The sequence below is a fragment of the Cnephaeus nilssonii genome (assembly GCF_951640355.1).
Source record: "Cnephaeus nilssonii genome assembly, chromosome: 7".
In the NCBI taxonomy this organism is placed as follows: domain Eukaryota; kingdom Metazoa; phylum Chordata; class Mammalia; order Chiroptera; family Vespertilionidae; genus Cnephaeus; species Cnephaeus nilssonii.
In genome coordinates this window covers 5,034,387-5,047,287 of record NC_137078.1, presented here as the reverse complement: position 1 = coordinate 5,047,287, position 12,901 = coordinate 5,034,387, and the positions used below count along the sequence as shown (strand labels likewise).

The following is a 12,901-nucleotide window of genomic DNA, read 5'->3' as shown; positions in this document are numbered from 1 at the left end:
ACGATACTGCAGCAGTGGTGATGGAGACGGCTACCAAACACCTGGTGCTGGTTACCGCCAGGGTGCATGTGCTGCCTTCATAAGCCCTGTGAGCAAGGTGCTAACATTGTGCACATTTGTAGGAAGCTGTCATGGGCCTACAGTCACATACCTAGGGAGTGGCAGGGCAGGGGGCCAAGTCCAGGCCATCTGGCTGCAGTGTGTGTTCCACAGGCGCTAACACTTGGTGAAATAAGGCCCCTTAAGGAAGAGATTGGACGCATGAAGTCTTTACCAGATTTACCACACACACACATTGGGATGTGGAATCCGCCCCAGCTTTAACATCGAGGGTGAAGGGAAGTAAACTTTTTTTTTAATCTTCACCCAAGGATAAATTCCCATTGACTAGAGAGAGAGAAACATTGATCAGTTGCCTCCAACACGCACCCTGACCAGGGATTGAACCTGCAACCAGGTATGTGCCCTGACTGGGAACCGAACCCATGACTTTTCCACGTATGGGATGACACTCCAGCCATCTGAGTCACCTGGCCAGGTCATTTGGACTTAGTCCTGCTTAGATTCCAAAAACCCGTCCCACGGTAATAGTCCACCCAGGGCTGACCCAGGCCCCCATCCACACAACCACCCGTGCGGCAGATGCGGGCAGAGGCCATGCGGAGTCACCAAGCGGGCTGAGGAGGAGCAGGGGCTCTGTCCCGCTTCCCTGACCCCTAGCGAGGGAGCTTTCCAGGGGACTTGAACCTGGCAGAGCCCTGCTTTTTAGGAATGATAATGAATCAAGATGTTTGCATGGAGCTTTGCCGTTTATAAAGCACTACCCAACGTGTTTTCTCATTTAGAAAACCCAACATCCTGACACAAGGGTAGGAAGCAAACTTAGATCATAAAACCTTTGCACACTGGGAAAGAAAAGCAATTGTGTGTGCTCAACTTGGCAGTCCTGTAGGAAATGGTTATTTCTGATAAGCGCCTCTGTTGCCAATGGTCATTTTTCAAAACCTCACAAATGTTTGGTCTGAGCAACTTTGTGCACATCTGGCAAAGGTATGCCAGGTCCAACCAGGAGGGACCCCAGGCTGGCAGCTGTGTGGCGGGGACTGGGCTGGCAGTGTGCCTCTTGCAGACAAGTCGCTCCTCCCGCCTTCCTCTGTCTAATCCCATGTGGTGTCAGCCACTCTCCACCTGTCCTTCCAGCCTTTTCTCATTCCCAAGAGGGAGGAGAGGGCTGGGGGGGCCGGGTGGGGGGGGGAGGTAGAACACTCAAAAGGGCGGGACACATTCTATGACTTAAGTTTCCTCTAAAGCTAAGGAAATATTTGGGGACCCTACTTGTTTCATACACAGATGTTAAATAAAAATTAACACTCAACCATTGTTTTAAAAGACAAGGCACTGAGCTTTCATCCCCCTCCGCCTTCTCTCGGGTCTTAGGGAAAGGGCCTGAGGCCACTCAGTGGTCTGGGGATTGTGGTGCCTTCCCGCCTGGCCTGCACACAGGTGGGCCAGCAGCAGGCCAGCCAACGCCCCCAGGGGCAGGAGCCCTGCTGGGTGTCTCTCACCATTTCTCCTGTCTTTGTATCATTCTGTCCCCACGGTTATGTTGAGCGCGGGCTTCATTCCTGCAATCCAGTTATTAGCAAATATAATTCTTTAGCCAAACCACAGGAAACCAGCAGGATACCTATTAAAAAGAATGTTGTTTTCATATATTTGGAATGATTTTGAGAGTTTGAGCTTCAACCCACATGTGCTTAGGGGTGCGGGCTGGGCAGTGAGCAGCGGTGTGACTGAGCCACCCGCCTCCCTGCAAGATTTCCCAGACCCCCTCCCTGGGCACACCTCTCAGCCAGGGGCTCTGCAGGCTCAGGGGCTCCCAGGGGCTCCCCAGGCTCAGGCTCTGTGTCTAGGCATGGGCTTTGTGTTCAGTTATCCCAGAGAGCTGGCACAGAGTCTGTGCCCGCCACATCACCTTGTTTGCTACATGAGGACACAAGGTTGAACTCTGTGCTTCTCTGGGTGAAATATAGAAAGCCATAGGGTATTCAAGAACCCTTTCCCAAACTGGGTGTGGTGGAGGGCTGAGCTGGTGCCATCCCTACCTCACTGGCCCCTGCGAGTCCTCCTCACCCAGTGCCTGTGGGCCACCCTGCATCCACCCTCCCTGTCCGGACGGAATGGAGAGCAGGCTGTGGCTTCTCATCTCGTGCCCACGAGCTGCTGAGTAAAAGCTTAAGAACCTCATCCCTGCCCTGATTGGTTTGGCTCAGTGGATAGAGCGTCGGCCTGCAGACTGAAGGGTCCCGGGTTCGATTCCAGTCAGGGGCATGTACCTTGGTTGCGGGCATATCCCCAGTGGGGGGTGTGCAGGAGGCAGCTGATCCGTGTTTCTCTCTCATTGATGTTTCTAACTCTCTATCCTTCTCTCTTCCTCTCCTCTCTGCAAAAAATCAATTTAAAAAGTTTAAAAAAAAACACCAAAAACCTCATCCCTGCTCTGCCCACCCCTGGAAGGACGCGTCCGGGCGGCACCTTCCCAGGCAGCGCTAACGAAACCCCTTCTTGTTTCCACAGTGAGAACGACGCCTCGTCTGAGAACGAGCAGCTGCTGAGTCGGAGCATGGACAGTGACGAGGAGCCCGCCACCGACAAGCAGGGCTCCCCGGAGCTGTGCCTGCTGTCGCTGGTCCACCTGGCCAGGGAGAAGGCCGCCACCACCCCCAAGTCAGCCGGGGTGAGGCTAGCAGCCCGGGCACACCTGGCGATTCCCTGCGCGGCCCTAAGGCCCCAGGAGACCGAGCCCCTTCCCAACGAGTCTGCCGTGGGGCGTGGCGGTACCCCCACCGCCCACGTTAGCCAGCGCAGATGGAGTGACAGATTTAAAGCAAAATATTATAAAAACAGAAAACTTATTTCTCTTATGTGGCTTCATAGAAGAAAATAAATAAGCCAAGACAAAACGTTAAAATTGCTTGGAATGCTATAGGACAGAAAAAACTTTGTAAACGTACTGCCCTATACCCAACCACACATGTAATAGTTAAATATAACTATTTATAATACAGCTATGTGAATACATAGTTATATACTATATGAATGCATAGCTATATACTGTATGGACAAATAGCTGTGTACTGTATGACCACATAACCATATATCAACATAGCATGCACATTTTCAGGTAAAAATGCTCCACATGGTTTATCACCTGAAGCAGGCCACCTTGAAAGGTGCTGCGGAGGGGTGTGGGGCTGCCTGACAGTCTAGCCTCCGAGCCTCAGGGCAGCTGTGTTGCTGGGCAGTGCTGCTCTTGGTAAAAGTGTCCCTGTTAAGAGACTGGGTCGGGCTGTCCACTCAGTGACCTCTGCAGTGGGGCCTGTCACTTGCTGAACCTGGAGGCCTAGGCAATGGTTACGGGGGGGCCTAGGCCTTTCAAGCAGGGCTCGTTCTATACCGGCCTGTTATGGGCCTCGTCTCTTGGCTGCCTGCTGGCAAGCTGCAGTCCCTGGCGTTTATCCTCCAAATAGACCAGTGCACATGTGGCCCCTGGCTGTCTTGTGAGTCTATGCCCCAGGAGCCTAAGGAACCTGCCAGTGGGCAGGAACGGTGCTGGAGTCGGACAGCCCAGAGGAAGGCTTTCTCTCTGAATTATGGTGTTATTAACTAAGATGTTCATGTGAGGACTTGATTCAGCATTTCTAGCTGGAAATCGGGGTAGCGGCTATCTGCCAACACTGAGATGGAAGACTTGACTCATTGTTTTCTGCCATTCCCTCCTTTCTGAAAATTAACATTCTCTGAACTATTTTCATAGATTCAAAGTCGAAGGAAAAAGATACTGGATGTGTATGCCAACGTGTGTGGAGTTGTCGAAGGTGAGCATAGAAGGACTGTCCAGGGGGACACTCCCCCAGGTCTTGCTTCCCAACCGCGGGTGGGAGGAAGGGGCTCTGACAGGAATTCTGGTGCTCCGGGGAGGGGCTGAGAAAAGTCACCCGTCCAACTTGTCATGCTCCTCACCAGAAGCTCTGGCTGAACTGATTTCAGGTGGAGGGACGTGGAATTTGACTCCAAGCTATGTTAACACATTTACCAGCATTTCCCATCGGCCCTCCTTTCCCTTCAGGCCAAGGAGCCAGCATTCCCCAGTGCAGGGCCTCGCTGAGGGGCACATGCAGTCAGGACACCCGCTGCTCTAGAGAAAGCAGGGGTGGGGGGCTAGGGGTCCCCGTGCCCCACGGGCTGTCTCTCTTTGGCATTATCATCTTCAGAACCTTTGGTAACCATCACTTATCCAAAATGCGATAGCCGTCCTTCCCTTCCCTTCACTCGTGGTGTGTGACGGTCTCCCCTCGTAAAGATGTCTCTTAAGCAAACTGAATCATACTGCCTTACTAACTGCAGTTTAGGGTGTGGGCAGGACTGAGTTTATATTTCTGATTATATTTCTATCTGAAACCAGAATCCACACTCCCAATTTCTGCCAAATGAAGTTTCTATGTTACCATCTTGGCTCCCAGGAGATAAAACTCTCGTCCCTGAGGTTAGGGGTTTTCCCGGCTTCCTCAGGCCACTTGGTCTGGTCTCACTGGCCCCCTCCATGGACTTTGCCATACGGCCCAGGCAGCAGGCGTGTAGCCTGGTACCCACTCATTTCTCCACTTGGGCCGAGCCCAGCACACTGAACCCAGGGCAGGCTTACTGGCTGGGTGTTCCGTTGGTCAGAAATAACTCCTGAGGCTGAGCTCAGGGGGCCAAGCGCTCTACTCAAAAGCTCTGTGTGCTGAAATGTGGCCTCTCTCCATCAAGTCATGCCCCAGGTCAGCCTGTCTGATCCAGCGTAGGTGGCTGGGAGCCATCAGCTGCCCAGTGGAGGATAGTCTGAGATTTGCATTCTATCACCCAGGAAAGCTCTTCTCGGCTCCAACAATGTCTTTATTTTAAGAGCCCAGACCCCACGGACAGCGGTTTTTCAAATTAATTTTAGGAAAGAGTTGCTCCTCCAGTGAGAATGGGAGAATGAAGGGCTTGGAGCCCTGTGTACTCGGCTACCCTCTCGTGTGCCTACAGCATCCACGGTGCTGCTGAGAACCGTAGACCAGCAGGGCCCAGTCTTGAGTGAACATTAGCCCCTCGGAGAGTCTTCCACTAGCTCCCTCTACACACCCGCCCCGAGGCCCTGATGTAATTAGTCTGGGGTGAGTCCCAGGCATCGGTGTCTTTGGTTGTGTTTTTAATTAAACTTTTCCTTTTGAGATCATCGTATTGGTAAGAGATAAGACAGAGAGGTCGTGTGATACTCTACCCAGATTCTCCCAATGGTAACATCTTGCCAAGCCATCCCTAAAGTCACAATCAGGATATCGACATGGATGCACTCAAGATAGTCCACAAGGATATCTCTGCTTGCCCTTTTATAGCCACACTCACTTCCTAGCTACCCCACCCCCTGGCAACCACTAATTTGTTCGTCATTTCTATAGTTTTGTAATTTCAAAATTGTTATATAAGTGGAATCATACACTACTGTAAACTCTGGCAAATGTCTTTTTTTATTAAGCATAATTCATTGGAGATTCATCCAGATTGGCGCATGTATCATAGTTTGTTTCTTTTTATTTCTAACTAGTAATCTGTGTTAAGGATGTACCACAATTTGTTTAATCACTCATTCATCCATTTAAGAACATCTTGGTTGTTTCCAGTTTGGGGCCATTACAAATAAAGCTGCTGTAAATACTCATGTAGAGGGTTTTATGTGAACATAAATCATTATTTCTCTGGGATAAATGCCCAGAATTGTTGGGTGGTATGGTAGATTAGTGTTTTTTAAAACTGCCAAATGACTTTCCAAAATGGCTGTACCATTTACATTCTTACTAGCAATGTATGAGTGATCCAGTTTCTCCACATCCTTGCCAGCATTTGGTGGTGTTACTATTTTTTTATTTCAGTCATTCTGGTATGTGTATTTGATATCTCATTGTGGTTTTTATTTGTATTTTCTTCATGTTTGAGCATCTTTTCATGGGCTTATTTGCTATCTGAAAAGTTTCTTCATGTCTTTTGCCCATCTTTCAGTTGAATTGTGTGATTTTTTTTTTTTTCTGTTGAGTTTTGGGAGCTTTTCAATGTATTCTTGATACTAGCCCTTTGATGGATTTGTGATTGGCAAATATTTTCTCCACTTTGTATCTTGTCTTTTCATTCTCTTAATAGGATCTTTCACAGAGCAAAGTTTTAAATTTGTAAGTCATATTTATCATTTTCCTTTTATAGATTGCTTTTGGTATCAAGGCTAGGATCACTTTGCCTAGCTCTAGATCTCAATGATTTTTTTCTATGATTTTTTTTCTAAAAGTTTTATATTTTGCACATAAGTCCATGAGCAATTGGAGTTAATTTTCACATAATATGAGACTTAGGTTGAGGTTTTGTTTTGTTTTTTCCTCTACGTGTTCACTTCCTCCTGCAACATTTGTTGAAAAGACTATCCTCCATTGAATTGCTTTTGTACCTTTGTCAAAAATCAGCTTGGGCATACTTGTGTGAGTGTATTTTCTGGGTTCTCTGTCCTTTTGCATTGATCTGTGTGTCTATTCCTCTGCCAAAATCACATAATCTTGATTCCCATATTTATATAAGTCTTGAAATCAGATAGACTGATTGTTCCCACTTTATTCTTTTTTCTTTATTGTTTTAGCTATTCTAGTTTCTTTGCCTTTTCATATAAATTTTAGAATAATTGTTCCCATATCTACAAAATATTTTGCTGGGATTTTGATAGGAATTGCAGCAAACCTGTATACCAAGGTTTGGGAAATTTGACATCTATACTATCTAAACCATGAAAATGGTATGTCTCTTCATTTATTTAGATTTTCTTTTATCTCTTTCACCAGCATTATATAGTTTTTAGAATACAAGTCCTGTTCCTATTTTGCTAGATTTATGCCTAAGTATTTCATTTATTTTTGAATGATTGTAAATGATATTTTACTTTAATTTTAGAGTCTGTTTTAATTGCTAGCATATAAAAATATAATTCATTTTGTGTGTCTATCTTATATTCTGCAGCCTTGCTGAAGTAGCTTATAAGGTTTAGAAGTTCTCTGGTAGATTCCTTGATAATCACCCAGATAATCACATCTGCAGATGGGGACAATTTGATTTCCTTTTTCCAGTCTATTGCCCGTTCCTGCCTCATTGCACTGGCTATAACTTCAGCACTATGTTGACTAAGAATGAGGAGAGCAGACATACTTGCCTTGTTCCTGATCTTGAAGGGAAAGCACTCAGTTTTTCACCATTAAGTACAACATTAGCCTTGGGTGTTTTCTGTTTGTTTGTAATTTACATTAATTTTGTGAATATATTACATTATTTTTTAAATATTGAATCAGTCTTGCATCCCTGGAATAAAGCCACTCTTATGAATATAATTCTTTTAATATATTGTTGAATTCTATTGGCTAATCTTTTGTTGAGGATTTTGCATCTACTAGTACATTCAGGAGGGATATTGGTCTGTAGTGTTCTTTTTTTTGGTACTGGTTTTGGTATCAAGCTAATACTAGTTTCACAGAATAAGCGGGGAGTATTTCCTCCTTTTCTATTGTCCAGATTTTATGTAGAATTGGTGTTAATTCTTTGAATTTTGTGTAGAGTTCTCCAATGGAACAATGTGAGCCTATAAATTTTTCTTGGGGCGTAATGATGTTTAAAACTACAAATTCTACTTCTTTAATCATGTTAAGGCTGTTCCAATTATCTACTTTAAACTGGGTGAGTGGTGGTAGCTTATGCTTTTTGAGGAATTGTTCCATTTCATCTAAGTTGTCAAATTTATGTGTGTATTCCCTTATTATCTTTTTGACATCTTCAGGGTCTGTAGTGATATGCTCAATTGCTTGATATTGATAATTTGTGTCATATTTCTTTATTTTTTTATTTAAAAATCTTACTAGAGATTAGTCCATTTTGTTGATCTTTTCAAAGAACTGTCTGGCTCTTTTCAAGTTTAGCTCTATTGTTTTTCTTTTTTCAATTGCATTGATTCATGCTCTTTATTATAGTTTTCTTTCTGTTTACTGTGAGTATATTTTGCTAACCTTTTTCTAGATGCTTGAGATGGGAGCTTAGATTATTGATTTGAGATGTTTCCTCTTTCGTAATGTATTTATTTTATGTATTTTGTAACATATGTATTCCTCTCATATTGCTTTAGGTGTGTCCTACAAATTTTGATATGTTGAATTTTCATTTTAAATTATTTTAAAATTTTCCTTTCAGATTTCTGTTTTGACTCCTGGATTATTTAGAAGTGTTTGTTTAGTCCTGATAGCACACCAAATGCATTAACGGTGGTGCAAGACAGAGGCCAGGTGGATGGCGGAGCTCCCAGATTGCAGTGGGAGGTCAGCACTATGGGGTTGTCCCCAGTGCCAGGGCTCTCCTCGAGGAGGGAGGCCGCCAGTGACCCTTCCCAACCTGGGAAGCACCGATAGTTTTTGGTTCCGGAACCTCCCAGAAAGATGAGGACCCCTACATCTCTCCTCCCATCTCTCCGCCCTCACCCCACATACAAGCCACTCTTCTTAGAACAGAAAGTCAAGGAAGCTGGCAGAAACCTAATAAAGGTCTCTGAAAACAGTGTTTCTGCATTTGAAAAATAAGCCATGCCTATAAATGCATTAACTCCATGGGGAAATAAATGTAATGAACCAAATTCAATCTCTGCTTAAAAAACAAAAACAAAAAAAGTGTGTTATTTAATTTCCAAATGTGTGTCAAGATTTTCCTATGATCTTTCTGTTGTTGACTTACAGTTTGAGTTCATTGTGAGAATACAGTCTGCATACAGTTTGTTAGTTTAAATTCTTTTGTTGAAGTATAAGGTCTGCACTGGAAAGGAATGTATATTCTGTTGTTATTGGTTGGCGTGTTCTGTAAATGTTGATTGGATCCTTTTGGTTAATGGTGTGGTTAACTTCTATATTGTAATTATTCTACCAGTTACTGAGGAAGAGGGGTTGAAGTTTTCAACTATAATTGTGGATTTGTCTATTTATTCTTTTAGTTCTGCCATCTTTTATTTCACAACTTTGGGGCTCTGTTGCTTGATGCATACACGTATAGGATTGCTCTGTCTTCTTTCTGAATAGACCCTTTTATCATTATATTATGTCCCTCTAAGTCTCTGATAATTTCCTCTGTTCTGAAGTCTACTTTATCTGCTGTGATAGCCACTTCTGCTTTTCTTTTATTAACGTTTACATGATATATCTTTTTCCATTATTTTACTTTCAACCTGTCCACAGTGTTTTACTAGCCATTATTTCACTAGCTTCAGTGACATATATAAACCTTACCTCCCTATGTCCTTTTTGTTTATAGTTGTCTTATATATTTCCTCTACATGTAGTTAGAACCACATCTGTTGCATCAACTTACAATAATAATTCAGAAAACTTAAAAAGAAAAAAAAAGCCTATTATATTTAGTCAAATTATGCTTACTGTGTTCTTTTCTGATGTTCCAAGGTTTATTCTTTTATCATTTCCTTTTTGTTTAGAGACTTCATTTAGTTGTTCTTTTAGGGTAGCTTTGGTAGTGACAGATTCCTTTCGTTTTTCTTTATCTTGAGAATGTCTTGATGTTGCCTTCATTCTTAAAGGATATTTTCACTGGGTATAGGATACTGGGTTGACAGCTCTTTTCTTTCATTACTGGAAAACACTGCCTCTTCCCTCTGCTTCCAGATTTCTGTTCAGAAACCCACTGTCATTCTAATTGCTTTTTCCCTATCGGTAACGTGTGGTTTTTCTCTGGCTGCATTTAAGACTTTCTTGTCTTTAGTTTTCAGAAGTCTATTTATGATGTGTCTGGATATGACTTCCCTTGAGTTTTTCCTGTTCGGAGTTTTCTCAGATTTTTTAATCTGTAGGCTTTTGTTTCTTTCCAAGTTTGGAAAGTTTTCAGCCATTGTTATTTTTTTAAGCTCCACTTTCTTTCTCCTCACCTAGGACTCCATGAAACAAATGTGAGGCTTTTTGTCACAGTGTCACAGGTCCCTAGGGCTCTGTGTCTTTCAGTTTATTTTATCTCTGTTGTTCAGATTCAGTAATTTCCATTCTATTATCCAGTTCACTAGCTCTTTCCTCTGTCTTTATTCTGCCATTGAACATATCTAATGAGTTTTCTATCTTTTGCTTTATATTTTCTATATTTTGCTTTCAATTTTTTAATTTATTTCAAGTGTGTTTGAAATTACTTTTGAGGTATTTTTATCATGGCTTACTTAAAAACTTTGTCAGATAATTTTAACATATCTTACGTCAGTGTTGGTATCTATTGGTTGTCTTTTTTTTTTTTTTTCATTGATTTTGTGATGTTTCTGGTTCTTGGTATGATGAGTGAGTGTCTAGTGAAACCTGGAGTTTTATGTCATGTTATGAGACTCTGGATCTTACTTAAGCCTTCCATTGTAGCTGGCTCCCGGTGATGCCTCTGTGGTGGGGGGTGGGGTGCCACTTCATTACTGGCAGGTGCGGTGCAGGTAGATGTTCAAGTTCCCACTCAGCCTTATTTGACATCCAAGTGTTGGCTCCTTTTTATTGCTGGTTTGAGTGTGGGAATCTGTTTCCTCCAAGTGGTCTCCACTGATACAATGGGAGTTGGGGGGCTTGTTACCAGCTGATAATAAGAAAGTCCAGGCTCCCTACTTAGCCTTCCCTGACACCACCAGGTGCAGGATTGTAGCCAGACTCCTCAATCAGCCTTTGCTGGCCTTGGTGGTGGTGGAACCACAGTTTTTCTGTGGTGTGTGGCTGCAATAAAGCATTGTTGTCCAAATGTTTCCTTCTTGCTAAGCTTCTGTTTTCCTCGTGCTTTAATTAGAGAGAACAGGCTTTTGTTGAAGGTATTTTTGTTATTGTTGGCATTTGGATTGCTGAACTCTTCAGCTCCATGATTTGGATGATGAGGCAAAAGAAACCCCAAGGAACTCCCCACTGTATCCTTGCTCCAGTCCTGAGGTCCTCAGCAGTCGTTTTTCTCTCCGCTTTCTAGAATCCTTGTGTGTTTGCTTTATACATAGTGCCAGGGGTTTAGCTCTATTTACCCAGAGAAATATTCCATCTCCCAGAAGTGGCAACACATCAATTTTTTTAAATGCTTCTAAGTGAATCTAATGTATAGCAAAGTCTGTGAACCACTGAGTTGGCTCAGATTTCTCAAACACCAAGTCTGGTCTGTCTTTGAGAGCACATTTCATAAAGGTGACTCCTGTCCCCATAAAGGGACATGATACTATCCCTTTGACTTCCTTCCTGGCTCAGGTCCAAGTATGCAGGGTTACTCAACTAAGAGTAGCCTGTATGGAAGGCTTTGGTGACTGCTGAAAATGGTGTCGAGAGGATAAATGTCACGGTCAATACGGTTATGGTAGTTATTTTCTTAGGCGGAGGGAGGCCATTAATGAGACTGAGGTTTATGAAAAGACTTCTCACGTGGCTGCCGAAGTCCTGGGTACTGTTGGCCTTAAGTGGTTTTCTGTATCTGTGTTTTATTTTACATATTTTTTCAAAGGTTTAAAAATAAATGTAATGGCGTTGTCTCCTGTTGACGGCCATCTGCAGGTTCTGACTGTGGCCCTTCCTCTCCTCTCCACAGGCCTCAGCCCTACGGAGCTGCCATTCGATTGCCTTGAGAAGACCAGCCGAATGCTCAGCTCCACATATAACTCTGAGAAGGCTGTTGTGAAAACGTGGCGCCACCTTGCAGAGAGCTTTGGACTAAAGAGGGACGAGATTGGGGGCATGACAGATGGCATGCAGCTCTTTGATCGTATCAGCACAGCAGGTTACAGCATCCCAGAGCTGCTCACAAAACTGGTGCAGATAGAACGGCTGGATGCTGTGGAGTCCTTGTGTGCGGACATACTGGAGTGGGCTGGAGTCGTACCACCTGCCTCCCCGCTGCCCACTACATCCTGAAGAGCATGCCTGTGGACCATTCTTCTGGGGATGCACCAAGGATCTAATGAGAGCTCAGGATCTAATGAGGACTCTAGAGCTGTGGGTGATGCCAACAGACGGCCAAGAATCAAGGGTATGTTACCAGGGTATGCCTTAGGCTGTTTCAAGGAACAAGAGGAAATGAGGCCTTCTTCCACTCTAACTAAAGATAAAAGATTAAAGCTAGGATACTCCCAGCTACCCACCTGCAGCTCACCAGATAGAATAAATATTTATTCAGCTAGCCCACTCACCATGAACTTGTTTAAGGGATATTGTTGAGTACTCAAGTGAGCCAAACAATGTGGGGATGACAGAGGTGAAGAATCTGGTCCCTGTTTAAGAAGTTTACAACCCAGGGAGAGACAGAGACATGTCCACAAGCCACTTTGCTAGAAGATGTCAAACAATCTGAATGAGGGGATTCTAAGAAAATGTAATAAAAGTTCTGAGAGAGAGTGATGGCTTCCCACTGAGGTGGTGAAGGCAGCATCCTCATGAGGAAAGCAGCTCGGGAATTTGGTAAAATGGCTACAAAATGCAGACACCCCACTGCATGTATTGTTTCCGGATCAATACAAGTGGTTTCATAGGATAACTCTGCCTGTTTCTGAGGCCATCATATTCCCGCAGCCATCTGGTCACTAATGGGAGAACTTGCTCTGGAGCCTGCTCTATGTCACTGATAGGCAAGGCATGTGTCTGTCCAATCAAGGAGACCTGTGCAGTAGTCAGTTTTATTTACTGCATGAGTTCTAGGCCTGGGGACCCAGTTGTTTTTTATTACATACTAGAGGCCCGGTGCACAAATTTGTGCACTGGTGGGGTCTGGCTAGCCTTCCCAATGGGAGTTAATCGGGCCAGGACAGCAGGGGGGAGAA

The 12,901-nt window shown here is 44.1% G+C and overlaps 1 protein-coding gene across 1 annotated transcript in view; it reads left to right on the top strand.

The window, feature by feature from the left end:
- Positions 1-12,121, top strand: part of EDAR (ectodysplasin A receptor) — a gene marked incomplete at its 5' end in the record, with an annotated part of 31,934 nt that extends 19,813 nt beyond the window's left edge. The window contains 3 exons of the mRNA XM_079776136.1: positions 2,578-2,737; positions 3,818-3,878; positions 11,677-12,121. Coding sequence (XP_079632262.1) covers positions 2,578-2,737; positions 3,818-3,878; positions 11,677-11,999 — 544 coding nt within the window. The 3' untranslated portion in view covers positions 12,000-12,121. The remainder of the gene's footprint in view (positions 1-2,577; positions 2,738-3,817; positions 3,879-11,676) is intronic.
- Between the last annotated feature and the right edge of the window lie 780 nt (positions 12,122-12,901).